The 18003-nt window shown below is 41.6% G+C and overlaps 1 protein-coding gene across 12 annotated transcripts in view; it reads left to right on the forward strand.

Moving 5' to 3' along the window:
• mast2 (microtubule associated serine/threonine kinase 2) overlaps positions 1-18003 on the forward strand; it is a 170643-nt gene that overhangs the window by 33356 nt on the left and 119284 nt on the right. For 11 of the 12 annotated variants that reach the window (XM_051375728.1, XM_051375729.1, XM_051375735.1 and 8 more), the window contains exons 2-3: positions 2207-2357; positions 5893-6068. In XM_051375728.1, the coding sequence (XP_051231688.1) occupies positions 2207-2357; positions 5893-6068 (327 nt within the window). The remainder of the gene's footprint in view (positions 1-2206; positions 2358-5892; positions 6069-18003) is intronic. The other variant, XM_051375730.1, reaches the window with a different exon arrangement.

Raw genomic sequence — 18003 nt, forward strand, 5'->3', positions numbered from 1 at the left:
AACAAACGAGACTGTGATTGTAGACGAGCAGCTGCTCTTGACATGACATGAAGCAACACAATCAGTCCATTAGTTTCATATGTTAATGTGATGCAGTTCACTGGTTGCAGATCATTAACTCCAGCTAATGGATGCACATGATTACTCTCTCTTTCTCTGTGTGTGTGTGTGTGTGTGTGTGTGTGTGTGTGTGTGTGTTTTAGTCATTTGGAGGCGAGCGGTGGGTTCAGGTTTTTACTGGCGGACAGTAACGGAAGCTCCCTTTCATGAGCGCAGCCATCTGGGAGCTGAGTGTGCGTTAACGTGGGCCGTCCAGATGTTTCTGGAAAAGTCTCGTCAAGGGCTGGTCCACCGGCGAGAGAGAGAGAGAGAGGAGGATATGAGCCCAGGCAGGCCTTGTTTCCACGGCAACAGCAGATGTTTCCAAAATCATTTGAACCAGAATCCCACACACAGGCCTTCAGTGTGTGTGTGTGTGTGTGCTGTATTTTCTCTGGAGCGTCTCTTAGGAAAGCTCGGGGATATAGAGGAAGTCCAGAGGAACTTTTCCTTTATTACTCTGACAAACTGAATTATAAATCAGAGTGCGCGCTCGCTCTGCAGCTGTTTGCCGACATAGTTTTCGTGGCTGAAAGTGTCGACTAATGACAGAGAGCCGCTGAGTGCCTCTTACGCTGCTCCTGTCGAAAGAAACAGGTGTGTGTGTGTGTGTGTGTGTGAGTGCAGGAGATGTGGTGTCAGTGAGTGGTTAGTGTTGTGTTTTATGACTTTATTTTGGCTTCCCCCCTCCTCCAGGGATTGTTTTACTTGAAACCCGGTTTAGGATGTACAGTACGTTTTATCATGCACAGTTCTGGCAGAACGGATTCTTTCAGCTCTTTAGAGTAAAATATAACATAATATAAATATAATTGTGGGTGTTTTTATTATCATTTTTATAGCTAAAGTGAATTAGGGAATTGGTTATGTTGGACCACCGAGGTTGTCCCTCGCCACAGATTCCTTTTATATTTTTCATGGACAGAATCTCTGGGTGTAGTCGAGTAGTTTGGTGACCTGGTTCTACTAAAACTGTACTACGCTGTTGTCAAATCACCGGAGATGCTGGAGAAAGAGCGAGCAAACACAAGTGTCTGACCACCTACCTTTAATGAACCCTGCGTCACTGAAAAACAGGAATAAAAATAAAATATGTCAATACTAATATGACTGTCCTGTATTTTCAGTAAAACTCCTGGACAAAGATTTCTGAACCCATAAGAACTCAGACCCATTTCTCCTTGAAGGAAAATTATGGTGGATATACCACAGACCGAACTCATAGAACACATTTTTAAATGTCAAATATTTGTTTTGTGACAATATAAGTCACAATATTTTATTAATACCTAAATAATTTGGCATTATTTTTTGTTTATATTTCTTCAAATATACTTTAAATTAAACAACAGGGCAGATATTAATTCTAAATAATTGAAACAGTGCAATTAATTGAGTGGCCTTTTTTGTTATTGTGACACAGACGTCACACCAGATTTTCCCTGACGACTTTACGGTTAAAATATTATATTTTCGTAACTTGCTTTATATTATTTTGTTCAGGAAATCTGGTCAATACAATTGAATCCACTTTATTTATATAGCACGATTTTAACAAACACGTTTCCAAAGTGCTGCACAAAAAGATTCAATGTTCAATTCACTGTTATTTGTATAGCGCCAATTCATAACAGCTTTTCAAATAGAGCAGGTCTAGACCGAACTCCTTATAACATTATTTACAGATGGTCAGAACAGGTTAAATACAATACAGGACACTATTAGAGCATTAGAGTTGTTAAATGGGTTTAAACTTACCTTATTAACAAAAACAAGCTTTTGGAATTTAGCTACTTCCTTCATTTCTGTCACACCCACATTTTGGAGAGGACACTTCCTGTCACAGTCACATGACTGTCATATGACCACCACACCAGGATGTTCTGTAGATGTCACTTAGAGACTTAATGAGTTAAGGTCAAGCATAAAGCTGTATATGTTAGATTCAGGGACATTTAAAGTGTGACACACGTTGAGAGTGGGAGCGCTGATGAACCGATGGAACGTCTGTCGTCTGTTGATGAGCGATAATCTGTGATCAGTACGAGCAGCTCGACACAAAGTCTAAAGACTCTTCTTGTCTTTGTCTCTCTCTCCGTCTGTCCAGAAGGAGTTTGCTCCTCCTCCTCCTCTCCTCTTCAGGAAGCTGAGTAACCCCGACCTGTCGCCCGCAGCGACCGCCGCCACCAAATCCAAACTGCACCGACAGCTGAGCCAGGACGAAAGCTGGGCCCGGCGCAGCAGCCTCGCCATGACGGGTAACATCTCACTCACTCTCGTCTCTCACAGCAACATTTATCTTTACAGTTTGAATTTTAAAATGTTTTCTAGCATGAGATGTTAACGTGATCCCACCCAGTACGAACAAATGACACATCCACAGTTTAGTTGTGTTCGTTTTTGCATTGATTGGCATCTTTTTCCAATTGGAAACTATTTGGGGGCAAATCAGAGCCGTACTGGAGATTTCAGGTAGTTTATTGTCATTAGTTCAAACTGCAGCAATAGTTGGACTTCCTGTAGCCATTTTTGTGACCAGCTGGTGGTACAGTTACTCCTTGTGGTCTCTCCTCTTTTTTCCCTCTTTTTGAGGTTTTCATGTAGATGGGGTTCGGGCCCAAAACCTTTCCGTGGTTCGGGGCTCACACAGAATGGTTTGAAGGAGGTGTCATTGCTCTCAGATTTCCAGCGTATTTGGGAGAAGCCTGTCACCCTCAATCAGAGCCAGAGCACGTGACTTTTATATTTGAATAAAAGATACAGATCTGTGAGTTCAGTTCACAGTAAAATCAAGGTCAGGCACAGAAACGTTGATTCGGCGGTTGCCTGGCAGCTGGAACAAAAAAAGGCAGCTCAGTGGATCGAGCTCCGTCTGATCCGGACCTTGAGCTCCACTCAGACGGGACCTTACCTGAAGTCATCCCCCGATTCGTGATCACTTGTGTTCTTAATCCTGCCCCAATCTGCTATAATCTGTGTAGTTTGTGCCACAGATTAACGGCCGTATTTCACTGTGATAAAATGAATGTGATGTGAAACAGCCCGTCGTATTCGTCTTCCCAACGGCTGGTTTGTTCCTTTTCTTTTGTCCTTTGGGTTCAGGAAGTTGACAGCTGCAGTGGGAATGATTAATGTGAGCTGTTATTGAGTCTCAGCCAGTTTGAAACTCATCCAGTTAGTCAGGGTGGAGTCCTGTCCTAATCTGGTCTGACTCTGAATTAGGGATTTAACGGTATGAAAATTTGACGTCATGGTTATAGTGACCAACATTATCACGGTTTTCGGTATTATCGAGGTATTTTTGAAAGTCTGTTCAATATGTTCAGAAAGCACTGATAGGCCTACACAAGCTGAAATAGTTTTTATTATATTACAAAACCTTGTCCAAAGCATCAAAATGTAACATCAAAGGAACAAGGGTTCAGCATGTAAACAGCTTATTTGTCAGGAATATTTCCAGTGGTGCAGGTTTAAATGATACAAATCCAAACATTCAAGCTAAGACATAAAGAACAATATGTAAACAAATCATAGAAACACCACTAATTATATACTTGTTTTCTTCATCGTCAAAATTAAAATGTAAAACTGTTTGTCAGGAAAATGAACCATTGTGCAAATTTATGTGAACACACTCAGAGGCAGAGCGGGTCGCTCCTTAATCGGAAGGTTGTGCGTTCGATCCCCCCTGGTGCCACATGTCGAAGTATCCTTGAGCAAGATACTGAACCCCAAATTGCTCCCGATGCATCGGTGTGTGAATGTGTATGAATGTTAGTTTCTGTTCGATGGACTTTGCCATCACTGAGTGAATGTGTGTGAAAGGGTGAATGTGGCACGTAGTGGAAAAGGCGCTATACAAGTACAGGTCCATTTACCATTTACTTTTAACTAAACTAAAAATAAGACAAAAGTGCATTATGCATTTATAATAAATAGCGACTATAAACAAATTACAAAAATAACTACAAGCATATGTAATCAAATCCAAATGTTCAAGTGTTGATTACATTAAAATAAAAAAAACTAAATATGTAAACAAATCAATGGAACAGAATGTCTTTACCTATTCAATTCAATTCAATTCAATTTTATTTGTATAGCGCCAATTCATAACAGAAGTTATCTCAGGACACTTTTCAAATAGAGCAGGTCTAGACCGAACTCTTTATAACATTAATTACAGAGACCCAACAGTACCACCATGAGCAAGACCTTGGCGACAAGGGCAAAAACACTGCCTGTTAAAAGGCAGAAACCTAGGACAGATCCTCCGGCTCTAGGTGGGTGGTCGTCTGCCTCGACCAGTTGGGGTGAGAGAGAGAGAGAGAGAGAGAGACAGAGAGAGAGAGAGAGAGAGAGGCAGAGAGAGAGAGAGAGAGAGAGAGAGAGAGAGAGAAGATGCACAGCAACAACAGTATTGGCAACGGCAGTCAAGCAGGACCATGACAGGAGGCTCCACCAGGATCCATGAGAACCTGCAGACGAGAAGCACAAGAACTCCGGGGAAGAAGTGGAGTTAGTAACATGCATTAATGGAACATGAATGAGTGCAGAAAGAGAGATGCAATAGGAGATTGCTGCAGTTAGGTTTTGAGCTTTTTTGGATGCAGGTGCATAAGCAGACTGTCTTTGGAATGCTTGCTCAAGAGTCTGTGTCACTGATGAACCTGTAGCAGCACTTGGCTGCCCCACTGCAAGTCCTCAAAAAAATACCCATTATTATGATTAATTATTATTATTATCATTAGGCTACCATTTATATCAATATTCATATGATTTTGCCTTTAGCTGTTATTGTTGCTAAATGAAAAGAAAACGATTGGCTAGAAATTAATTATCTTACAGGTCAAATAATGTTTCGTGTTTTCAAAGACACGTGGTTCAGACCGTCACCGTGTGACTAAGTCAATTAAATTTATCCAACTTGGCTAGATTTAAACGATTTACTGAACTTAGGACAAATATAAATTATGCATTCTGGACACTGAAAAACCTAGACATGAAAAGGAAATCAAGAAATGCATGCAATGAAATACTGTAGCCTACTACTGTTTGATAAACGCAACTCAACTGGGCATCCGTCTAGCTCTGAGGCTAAAAATGTGTCCTGATTTGCTCCACACACCACCACTGAACAAAAATGTGCATCTTAGGTAGATAATGCCGTAGGCATTTGTTTAGATTATTGACAAGTGATTAACAAGTTAGACAGACGGATCATTGCATTCTCCTTCAACCCGAAGTCCCCACACCATGTATTTTAGCTAAAACGTTAACATTAACTGACCTTGCATTGGCTTTAAAGTTGTGGGAGATGGTCACGGAGATGAGTCAGGAGATTTGACGTATTGCCGCCTTTAACAGCAACTTTTTTCTTGCACGTTCTGCAGACAGGATAACTATCTTCAATCAACTGTCCCCTCGGCATTCTTATAATAACCAAAATATGCTAATGCTTCAGACTTAGTCCTCTTAGAGGGCTGATAAATGTCCTGAGCGCTGTAATCTCATACATCAACGTTGTAGGCTGCACAGTGAACCTGCGCGGCAACTTCAGGGAACTCGGATGACGCTGGGAAGGATTAAACACACGGTATCCACACGTGGTAATCAACCGTGATAATAATGATATTTGAAATGAAAACGGTAATTGTTATCGTCAACATTTTTATCGTGGTTTATCGTTACACCGGTAATCGTTACATCCCTACTCTGAATCACTACACTTCAGAGGGTTCTGGTCCGGCGCTGTGTCTGAGTCTCTTCCCTTTCTCCCCCCCTTCCTCACAGGTAAGCAGTTGCTGCCTCTGTCCAGCAGTCTGCACGCCGGGGTGAGTCAGCTGGCCTGGCAGGGGCCCTCCGGAGGTTTTGTAGGGCCCGGGGCCGCCGGGGGAGGAGAGGGGAACAACCTGGTCCGCATGAGGAGCCAAGCTTTGGGGCAGTCTGCTCCATCACTCACCGGCCTGGTGAGTACAACAAACCGAACACACTCTCTCTGTCTGTCTGTCTCCATATGGATCCTGTCTGTCAGATTGAACCTCTGCCAGCTGAATGCAGCAAGGCAGACTGAGGATGACTCAGTATTTTACTGCCACACACACACACACACACACACACACACACACACACACACACACACAGACACACTCTAACACACACTAACACACACTGTGTCATTTCTGCTCCATTGACTCTTCTCAGCAGTGAGCAAACAAGTGATTCTGTGGACATTAAGTGCCACTGTGCGTGCACGCTCCACTCTGACCCCTGCTGGTTGTGGAGGGGATTACTAAACTTTACCTTTTCATGTTCCGTCACACACACACACACACACACAAACACACACACACACACACACACACACTACATATATTTTTTTTCCAAGCTCCTTATGGATTCCTTAGAATTATCAATATCCTTCTTTGTTTCGTTCTTTCATTTCATTTCATGAAATAAAGTAATTTTAAAGGAGATAAAACTTTCAGTGACAAGGTAGAAGCTGTAATCACTTTTTGGCAAGTGCAAACGTGCATTTTAGGAGTTTTATGGCCCCTTTAAAGGCATTTCAGAAAGTACAAAGTGGCTATAATCTTTCAAAAATGACTCTCACAAGTGGAATCAAATAATTTGAAGGCTGGAAATACCTTCCAGTTACAGGACAGGAGCTGTAATCACTGGCTGGCAACTGCAAAACTGCATTTTATGGGTTGTATATCTTTCTTTCTTTCTTTCTTTAGATATCTGAAAACCTGTGGAGATTCAGGCAAACAGCATTAAACAATGAACAATGAACAATAGTATGACTATCTTGCCAATCAGTGTCAGTTCTGAGCAGCCTGAAGGTATCCTGGTAATACCACTATATGACATCCCTTGCTAAGACATGCAGTTGCTATAAGCCTGAAAATAAAGGCTGAAAAACTGAGCTAAACCCAGTTTTGAGGCAGAGGGAACAAATTACAGCCCGGTCTGTGGTCGGCTCGCGGTAACTATCCCTCTCATATGCAGTCCTCACTGTACAGGGGGATGACATTTCATTCCTTTAGTGCTACAGTATACACCGAACAAACAGAAGGTTTAAAACAAGTTTATAATACTGTAGCATGTAGTAACAGTAAACTTATGTAAGATGTTACAGTCTGATTCCTTCAAAAAGCAGCTGCAGACATTCCTGTTTCGACAGGCGATTGATTAACATGCACCACATCTCCATTTTATGTATTTAATGTGTATTTTTAAAGTGTTTTATCTTTTATTTTATGATGTGTTGTGCCTCCATTTTGTAGTATATTGCCTCTGTAAAGTACATTGTGACTTATATGTGTGAAAAGCATCAGTGAGGCCTTTTTTAAACACCACCAGCAGATGGCGTCATTGTTCAGTGTGAACCACCAACAGCTTACTATAGTGAACTGTGTGTGTATGATAAGTTTTCATTCATCTCACAGTTTACACACACAGTATAATCACATCTTTCAAATCTTCCTGGTGGTAACTGCGGGTGTGTTGTGCCTCCTTCCAGCAGCTCATAAAACTGAGAGTTGGCACATGAAGTCAATAAAGACGGTGCCAGGGATAAAGATACATCTTCTTCTATGTCTCTGTGGTGGGGCGGGTTCAAGGACCACCGTCTGCTAGTTGGACCAGAATCTACTCTGCCAGAATGAATTGTGTGTGTCGTTTATTTTGGCTGCTCTGAATGACTTCGTAATGATCTTTTCCCTCTCTCTCTCTCTGTCTGTGTGACTGTGAGAGGGATCGCAGCCAGCAGGAAATTGTAGCCTGGATTTAAAACGGAAAATGTGATCTGCAGAGTTATTCTAGTTGAGCAAATAATCGCAGGTTATTATATTTCTCAAGGGCAAGTTTATTAATGTTTCCCCCTTTTCTTGGCAGACTCTCTCCTTACTGTGTTTCTCTCTCTGAGCCCGTTTCTCTCACTTCGTCTCCCAGTAAACAGCGGCTCATACACATCGTATTTCAGTCCAGTGTTGTTCCTCAGGGTCACGGCTGTCAGAGTTTTTATATTACTGGGCTTAAAGCTCCATCTCGTGGTTTGAATCGACTTCCATTAGGATTTAGGAAGAACACCTGAGCCCCCTCTGGCTCACCTGTCATCTCTTTTCTTCTCTTCTGCTTTTCTTCTTCCCCCTTTGTGTCATATTTTATGAAATACGCTGTTACATGTTGTAGAGGGTGATCTCTATATTATCTGGTTTTTATCATAATAATAATAATAATTGTGTCAGTATTGTCAGTTTTAAACTGTAGTTTCTTTGTCTGTTACAACAGTAATGTTGCATATTGACAATAGAAAGGTTAGAAAATACATTAGTCCTTTTTCAGGTTAACATATATGCTTGGTGGCCACTTTCTTAGTAAGGATGGAAATTGAGAACTGGTTCCAGTTTAAAACCGGTGCTAAAATCTTATACCACCAAGCTTATCAATTCATTTTATCAGTACCTGCATTTTATTATGACGTCAGACTCAAACTACTGAGATAGAATAATATAAGATATTCCTTTATTGGTCACCTGTAGGGGAATTTGAAATTAGCCCAGCAGCACAGGCGGGTGTAGTACAAAGAGTAAAGAAGAGTTTTTTTTAAGCAGCTTGAGAAACAGTTTAGAGAGGAGGAAACAAAATATAACAATATTGCTCACTTTTTGTTTAAATAAAGGCACAGTGGCTCTACTACTACTACTACTACTACTAATAATAATAATAATAATAATAATAATAATAATAATAATAATAATAATAATAATAATAATAATAATAATAAATAAATAAATAAATAAATAAATAGGTTTTTACTGATGCAAACATGTTCAGAGGAACTAACTGATTTCACCCCGGAGTGGATCCGATGCAGACTTCTGCAATCACATCTGACACTTTACAAAGCTGATGCTCTATCAGAGACATACTGATTGACTCATGTAATTACAGTATATGTCTGTTATTGAGGTGGTATTATTTATTGTCCAGTTAAAGGTTTCTCTAATGTTGTGGTCACACATGAGAAACATCCCTCGTTAAAATAAAGATACCTATCAGACTGTTGTTGCTACTCACAATGTTGGACTGAAAATGGAAGTGAAAGAGTGAAACAGTAAATTTTGTGCACTCAGTATGAACAGTGCTTACATGGAGACATATGACCTGGCCCTAGCTGACAACACTTATAAAATGGAGGAGGTTTGGTGTGTGAGAATGTATTCCCTCTGTTTGTTGTGGATTAAGAAGTGTGCAGTGCCACCCAGGATGCTAATGGACAGAAAACGTCCTCCCTCAGGGTCTCAGTGCGTCGGTGTTGTTAGCACCTGTGTCGTTAATGCCTCCCCGTGTGTGTGTGTTATTAAGTGGAATGAATGGTGCTCACAGAGCGTGTGTGTGTTGGGGAAAACATTTGTGAAGGTCCAGATGGTGTTTACCTCTCCACTAATGGACGATGGTCGGCTGGCTGCAGCTTCCTCTCCCTCCGACACACTCCTGGTTAAGTGCATGTGTTCCCAGGCTAACAACCAAAGTATTGCCTGGTAACCCCTGTAAGTGCCAGGTGGTGTGTGTGTGTGTGTGTGTGTGTGTGTGTGTGTGTGTGTGTGTGTGTGTGTGTGTGTGTGTGTGTGTGTGTGTGTGTGTGTGTGTGTGTGTGTGTGTGTGTGTGAATGCTCAGCACTTGGACAGTATTTGAAAAAGAAAGAAAATGATCCTTTTTGTCCAGAGTGTCTTTGAGAGCTCGGCTCTGCAGCTTCATTCTCTGAAGAGGTGAAACTTTTTTCAATAACGCACAATCGCATTAGCATAGCATTAGCATTTGTTTTGGAGGGGGAGAGAAATGAAAGACTCTGCTGGAAGGGGAGTACGGGGCTGAAGATGAAAGCGGAGTGCTGCTGTTTTTGTTGCAGCTCGTGCTCAAGTTCTTTCAGGCACTTCATCATTAAAAGCAGGGAGACTGTGCAGAGAGGGAGACGCTCACATGAGGGTTTGAAACGAGATCACAACCAGATTCAGGTGAATTTATAAAAACACCCGCATTCACCGCCCTTGTTTCCATCCAAATGTATCGCAAAGTTTAACCAAATTTAATCCTGGGAGAGAAAATGTGCGTGAATGTTTCACTACCGTTGCGTGAGCTGGTTCACGAGATGAGCAGTAGGTGGCGACAAATCTCGGAAACCAGAAGAAGAGAGCTCGAACGGTGAAAACAACATGCAAAATACAGGATGAAAATATGGCATTTGTATTTGTTTCACGTGTTAATGTGAGGAAGGTTACTTCAGATCTGTGTCAGAGAGAAGACAGTTCAGTACGTCTGAACTTATAAGGAAAAAGTTATCTGTTAAGCTCATTAACTCTTTTTGAAAAAGGCAAAAAAACACCTCAACTGAACTTAATTTATTTACATTTACATCAAACTTTTCTAATGTGACACTTCAAAGTCAGCATTTTATTCCATACAAACAGAATGTCACACAGTGATTCAGACATTAAAACATCCCAACCCCCGAGTCAAACTGAGCCAAATATATGAATTATAGAGAAGGAAAATAAAGAGAGAGAATAAAAATACATTGCTGACGTCAGACAGTAAACAGGAGCTGTTCCTGAGACTGACAGAGCGCCAGCTTCTTTAAGCCGCGTTTTAATGTTAAAGAAATAGTTAATTTAGAGAAATATTGCTTTTTACTTTCTTCTTGAAATGAGAAGATCAATATGAATCCGGTCACTATCTCCAAAGTTTATAACACGGCACAAATTAAGACATCCATAGATTTATTGTATCACATTTATTTATTCATTGTTGACTTTGTTTTTATATTCCAAGTGTTATTCCAACGCTCCCTAATTAAGGCGTCATATCTTATTTAACGTGTGCTCTACCTTCATCTTTAGAAACATGAGACAAACTGCTCTCTGCAAGATGTTGATCAATGCAAGAGGATAAATAAAGGCCGAGCCGTGTTCAGACACACACACTGTGTAGGCAGCGCTTTGTGAAGTACACCTGCCGTCGGGCCTCGGCCTCAGTGACCTCATCATCCATCCCCGTGTGTCGGAGCTGTGGGGGGAACAGCCTGACGCAGCTGCCGCTTAAATATACATGAGAACACGTTGAATAATTACTGTGCTCTTACCTGGTCTCCTCCGCAGCGACGGACGGAGACAGTGGTGGAGACAGACTGGTATCGGAGTCGGTTCTAGTTCAGGTGTGTTTGCTGTCGGGAGAGAAAGTGATACTGTGTGTGGTGACGGTTCCCATGAAGATTGTTTCAGGCAGGTTGGATATTAATGAACTCTACATAATGATTGTGTGCTGGAGAATATCTACAGAACAATCCAACAGAGAGAGACATGTGGTGTATGATTTCTCTGACGACCCAACATTCTTGGTCAAGCACCTTCATCTGAAACTTCACCTCAGTGTGGACTTTTATATTCTGTGGTTTCTTTTCTTATTTAACACAAATAGTTGATGGAGATCTATTTTTGTTCTGGTCTGTTGTGTGTTACTGAAAACAGCGGCCTGTAATGAGACCCAAACAGTTTGTTGTACCAGGCTGTAAACATGTTTATTTCTGCTGTAAAGTTAGACATGTGAATATGGGGCCTTATAGAGATTGACTCACAGCTGGAGCCAGCCTCAAGTGGCCGTTAGAGGAACTGCAGTTTTTGACACTTCGGTGTTGCCTTTGCCAGCCATGGCAGGGTTGTCGGGTGGATGTAAGCTCCAGGGGTCACGTTGGTATCAGCAGTGCCCTCAGAGACACTGAGGTGAATAGGCTGATGATATAGACCACCACTTTTTATTAGGGGTGGGAATCTTTTGGCAGCTCAAGATTTGATTCGATTACGATTCAGAGGTCAACGATTCGATTCTAAACCGATGATCGATGCATCTCGATGCAACAATTTTTTAATGTACATTTTCACACGTGATTTTAAAATAAATATATATATATATATATGTACTCAGAGTTTGCTAATCACTTCCTACTACTTTTGTGATATTCATTAAAGACAACCAACAGATGAATAACCTTCTCTATATTTTATTAGAGAAAAGGCTTTTCTTGTCACAAATATGACTTTCTATGAACAATGCAGCTTGCATTTTAACACAATATGGAAGTATGTAAAAAAACAAACGATTCATTTTTCTTTTCTTTCTAATCTTTCTTTTCGATGTCATTAAAGAAAAAGCTGCTCCTAGTCAAGAATTTACCCCGTCAATTGTCCTCTGGCTGCCATCAGGAACGGGTCGCCCCCCCCGACTCTGAGTGGTGTCGAGAAATGTGGTTTCGCAGATTGGTTGTATTTCCAAAGTATTTAATTTGACTTCTACGCACCTTACTCACAGTGTAGGTCTTGTCCATCTTCCCATCGACCTCATAGAACCAAAAATGCTGCCATATCGCAGCTTTTAAAGAAGCTGGTGCAGGCCGTATAGGTTTGTGGCTCGCAGCTGTTTTGTCGCCACTAAACTAAATGCCTTCTTCTGGCAATGAAAATCAATTTATTAAGAAAAATGAGAGAAAGCACAAAGAGCTACTGATGCTCCATTAATGATATCCTCTCAAATGAAACATGCATTTTTCCCAAAGTTGATAAATGAACATAAAAATTGGTTTAACAGTTTAATAACACACACAGCTGTTGCAGAGTGTGGTCGAATAATCTGAGGTCGTTCCCCTCTGGTAGCCGCAGTGCTGAGCTAATACAGTCCTGGTGAGAGCAGTAAACATGTTCAGGCTGCGGTCTTCTTCCTGGTGAAAAGCGCAGCAGCTAGAAGCTCTGAGGGCAGATTCTGTGCTGATGACTCATGTTGAAGGTTGGACTCTCTCAGAGGAGACACACAGGGAGGGGGGGTGTGCTTCTGTTTCACACTGCTTATCTCCTCCTTGCATATCTGCATGATGTCTCTCCTGCTTATTTTCACACACACACACACACACACACACACACACACACACACACACACACACACACACTCCTCTTCATCGAGCCGCAGGCTGTCAGTTGTCCTTGTCATGAGAATGATTCATAGCTAAAGGTGGAAACTGTTCCTGTACCGCTCTGACTTCACCTGCTGGGAAACAGTGGGACACACGTTCCCATCTCCTCAACAACACACACAGTACAGTGTACTTTATATATAGAGAGAGACACACACACACACACACACACACACACACACACACACACACACACACACACACACACATATTGGATGCAAGCACACACATTCATTTACTTTCCTTAGACAACAACATAGCCCCGGCTTAGAGCTGTTTATTCTTTGAAGTTTGGATTTCTTCTTAAGGAAAAGCATCTTTATTCATGCAACTGTTAAAACTCCTGTAAATAAAGGTTCTTTTTATATATATATAAAATGAAGCCTGATCTTCTTCAGTAGCTGAGGAGAAATCAGTTCTACAGCTTCTTAATAAGATATTCAGCACAAAGGGTCAGTCTCTGTTCGTCTATCTGTGAGATTTCTTCCTCCATCTCAGTACAATAAAACTGGATGTAGTTTATGTTGCTTTACAATAGAAATCTACATTAAGAAAGTCAATGTACAAATAGTTTCTCAGGACAATCTACAGACCTACAGACTCACTGGATCCGTTGATTGATGTCAAGTTGACGGATCGTATTCATTTTCTATGCTGAGCAGGAGATGTGGCTGCGCAGTGAATAACAGATACTCCTCAGCAAGTTGACTGACCGCTCGCATCTGAATTTACATAAACACGACTAGACTTCAACTTTATGCAAATGAAAGTCCGTCCAACGCAGCAGAACTCACAAAAACTGAGATCAGACTGACACAAGTTTTCAAGCATATCAAAAACCAGGAGCCGCTCAACAGACGACGTTAGAGTGCCTGTGTGTTGAATGCATTAGTCTATAAGACCGAGAAGCACTTTTCCCATATGGATGAGACATTCCATGCGTTTCCCTTTGTTGTATAATCCTCTTAGTGTGCGACAGGGCTTTCAGAAATGTGTACCAAACATTAAGACTTACCTGATATTAGCCCAGCTGTCTCTCCTCCTCACGTTCTCTTCGGCCGCTGCCAGTTTCTATTTCACTTTCTCTTTATCTCTGTATTGTTGCTGCCATTCTCTTCATTCCCTTTCTGACTCTATCAGCTTCTCTCTGTCTTCACTTCGCTCATTCTCCTTCCTTTCATCGTCTTGAGCCCCTTTAAGTCGACAAGAAGAGGCTTTAGCTCAGGAGAGGAGTCACCCGATGTGTCGAGCTGGCAGGCGAGCGGTAACCGAGGTCCAGGTGAGAGACGAGTCTGCTCAGCTCGGCTCCACACGACTGCAGTGTCCTTGTGTGAACTTGGACTCGGCAGCAGAAAGGAGACATTATACAATATGCATCCGGACTGTGACGGGTCTGGAACAAGTTGGTGTGATGGGATTTACTGCTGGAATAATTCATACACTGAAATGATGTGCTTTCAGTTGCAGCCCCAGTTGTTTGTTAGCATAAGAAATCTGCCTCCTGCTGAAGTGTTTGCTAAATGTGAGCCGGCTGCTGTTTTTGTTTGCTTCCTCTGTCAAATATGAAGGGCAGAGAGGAAGCCGGGAGGGTTACAGGTCTGACTTCCCATCTCACATCTCACACCTCAGCAGACAAGAGATTCGACAACTCCAACGTAGCATCCCGTGATGAGATGGAAAATATTATGCAGAAGGAGGGACGGAAGGGGGAAAGAGCAACGCTGTGATGGACAGAATAAATAAATCAAGCCAGAGTGTAATAACAAAACTCACACAGGGGGTAGAGGAGGTGAGAGAGGTGGTTGGGAGGGAGATGGATGAAATTAGAGCTGGAGGTGAAGTGAGCAGCCCTGTCTGGCCTCGTGTACCTGCTGTCTGCTCTGTCAGAGGAAGGAAGCACATCATTTTCATATTGTTTCCTGCATATCTTCACCTGTTTAGAATTTTGCAGGCTTTATTTTCTCTAACTTTATCAAGAACCAACAGTAAAACCGACCTGTGAAATACTAACATTAAAGCGCTGCATTGATACCACAGTGTGTGGCAGCTAATTCAGTCTGTCTCTTCAGTAAAGACTGATTTGTTATCGCACATTAGAAATGTATTTAGTTTGTGGCCTCAAAATATTTAAATGTCTCAAAAACTCAAAACTTTTAGATTTATTTAAAACTAAAACATACAATAAACAGACTTTAACAGCATGTTGTGGGGTCTTACAATCCTATAATCAAAATTTTAGTCCTTAAAATGTCTTAAATATGATTTTAAGGTGTATTAATGCAGTTAACATTACTTTTATAAAGTTGCAAAACTAGAAGGACATCAATATCTTTCAGACTTTCTTTGCCAGTAAGGATGTAAAATAGGTGTTAGCTTGCATTCATAATGGTCTTTAATGTAACCTGTTAAAGGAGGACTGGATACAGTGTTGGAGGCTTCGTTCCTTCTTATGGAAGCTGTCAGTGGTCCAGTTCAGCCCTCTGCCTGTTGTTGACCCACATAAAAAAAACATTTCTGTATAGTTATTCTTAATACCTGCTTACCGGGTAGGATTCCCCTTGAAATCAATGATACGAGGCGTTAGAAACAGTACCACTGTTGTCCACAGGGGCCGCCAGAATCAACACACAATGATGGTTCCTTGTGGGAGCTTAAAGTCGGTATGATCAGGGATGAAAGAGCAGAGATAAACAACCAGAATTTGTGGATTTAGACTGATAAATAAAGAAGTCACTGTGCGTGGGAACCTTTATAAAAGGTCTTCTGGAGCCCTTTACTGCAAACTACTTGAAACTTTTGTCAGTCGCAAAGTTGGAGCAGCTATAACGTTTTTTATGATCCTAACGTGGTCCTTTTAATTACAAGATTTAAATAGGATAATAAATAATTGAAAGGCGCATAATAAAAGCTCCTCATACTCCAGTTTCAGGCGGGTTGATTTCATAACAAACACTCCCGGTTTTGTGCAGAATTAAAGCTCATGTGCTGTTAACCGTGCAGCCTCTGGGCTCTATCTGCTGCTCCCGCTCTCCTCATTTGTCGCCGCAGCAACCTTTTACAGTTTTTCCTCACGGTGACAGACTTTAATTGGGTGAAAATGTGAGGAGTGTATTCCACAGTGCCGGAGCCCTGGAGTCACCGGTCAGCAGCAGCCGAACCTGTAATTACCCAGCAGCCTCCTCTGCATATCTGCCAACATATACTCGTTAAGTTAAAGCTCTTTTCTTTTTTTTCTTTAACCATATTAGTACATTTTCTCCATCACTCACTCGTTCTTTCTGGCCTCATGTTTGAACTATTCTTCCTCTTTTTCTCTCCATCGTTTCTTTTTTCTTCACACTTCAGGTTTCACCTCCTACCTTATTAGCAGCAAAGGGCTTTTAGCCTTGCAGCCAAGCATGGAAGAGTAGAGCCTTGGATGGATGGACGCGAGTGTTTTTTCCCCCCAAATATGTGCGAAAATATTAACCTGAGTCCATTTCCAGCCCTGCAGATGTTCCATTACTTTGCAGCTAAATGGGAAGAAGTCAGACGGGTTGTTCATTTTCTCTTCGGCCAGACTGCGCTCGGCTAATTACCTCCCGCCTGCACGTGACAATCACCCAACACACACCAGAGTTTGGTTTACTGGTTCATCTGCTTCCACTTGATTTTTGACTATATTGAGTTAATTACCTGCCAATACACACACACACACACACACACACACTCAGACACACTTTCTCATGCAAGAAGTCAACCTCCTGCGGTGAGATCCAGCATGACTGACTGCAGACAGCAATTAGGGACAGAGCATGAAAAATGAAGAGTCTGCGTGCGATCAGTGCACATTTGGTATGCACAGAGGGAAAACAAAGCACAACATCAGCCGAGGCTCCGGGCCACTAATTCCTCTGAAATAATTAGCCAGCATAAAGAGGTTTTTATTTCCAGTCTTTCCTGTCGGTTTTTCACAGCTGAGAAAAAAAGAGACTCGCTTCGAGTAAAGCTCAAGCAAAACTTATTCCATTTGTTCTGCCCTTTTGCCTTTTGAAGGCTGCAGACAGGAATTTAAATGAGATTAAATGTGGGAGGAAATCTGGATGAAACCTTCATTTTTATGGATGGAAGTCATAGAACCATCGTTAGTCTAATGTTGCAATCAATAGGCCTGGCAGCTAATCACCACTGATTTATTAAAGTGAATAAAGGTCCGTGTTTATCATTATCATATCGTGACACTGTGCACACACCTGTTGGGGGCGGGGCTTAAGGGAGAGAGTGAAAGTGTGTTCATTAGGGATGTACAGCAGAAATGTAGCAGTCGATACCAGTGAAAGTCCACGATTCTCTATACCCAGTTCGATACCAAGGTAAACAACAATAAATCCCATGTACCTCAACAAAAAACAACAGTACCATGTTAGCCTTCAAGTAATAAATAAAAAGAAACAACTTGAGTTATGGTCTGCAGTCTGGTTTAGGTGAAGAAGAGCGTGCAGGAGGAGGAGGACTCTTCCTTAATGAGGACCGTTTTAGCGTTGATATTAATAGAAACACGGAGCAGGAGAGATACTTTGTGGTGTGCTGGGATTGTATATAACTGAACTCAGACTGTGGGAATCTGATGAGCTAAAGACATCAGACTCATCTAGACTCAGATTTATTGGCAGATCAGTAAATAGTCTGCTCCAAATCTCTCGTTTTACACAAACTTCCTGCAGTTATTGAGTTCACTGTTTGGGTTCATGTACAGTTTATCAGTCGTTCTCTGCTGTTATTGATATACACTGAATATAATATGAAATAGATAACAACTAGATTCATCATCATCTTACATGTCTGTTAATCACAATACATCCAATAGTTCTGTACAGCTCACTCTGAACCAGAAGTGTTG

The sequence above is a fragment of the Dicentrarchus labrax genome, unplaced genomic scaffold (assembly GCF_905237075.1).
Source record: "Dicentrarchus labrax unplaced genomic scaffold, dlabrax2021, whole genome shotgun sequence".
Taxonomy (NCBI): Eukaryota; Metazoa; Chordata; class Actinopteri; family Moronidae; genus Dicentrarchus; species Dicentrarchus labrax.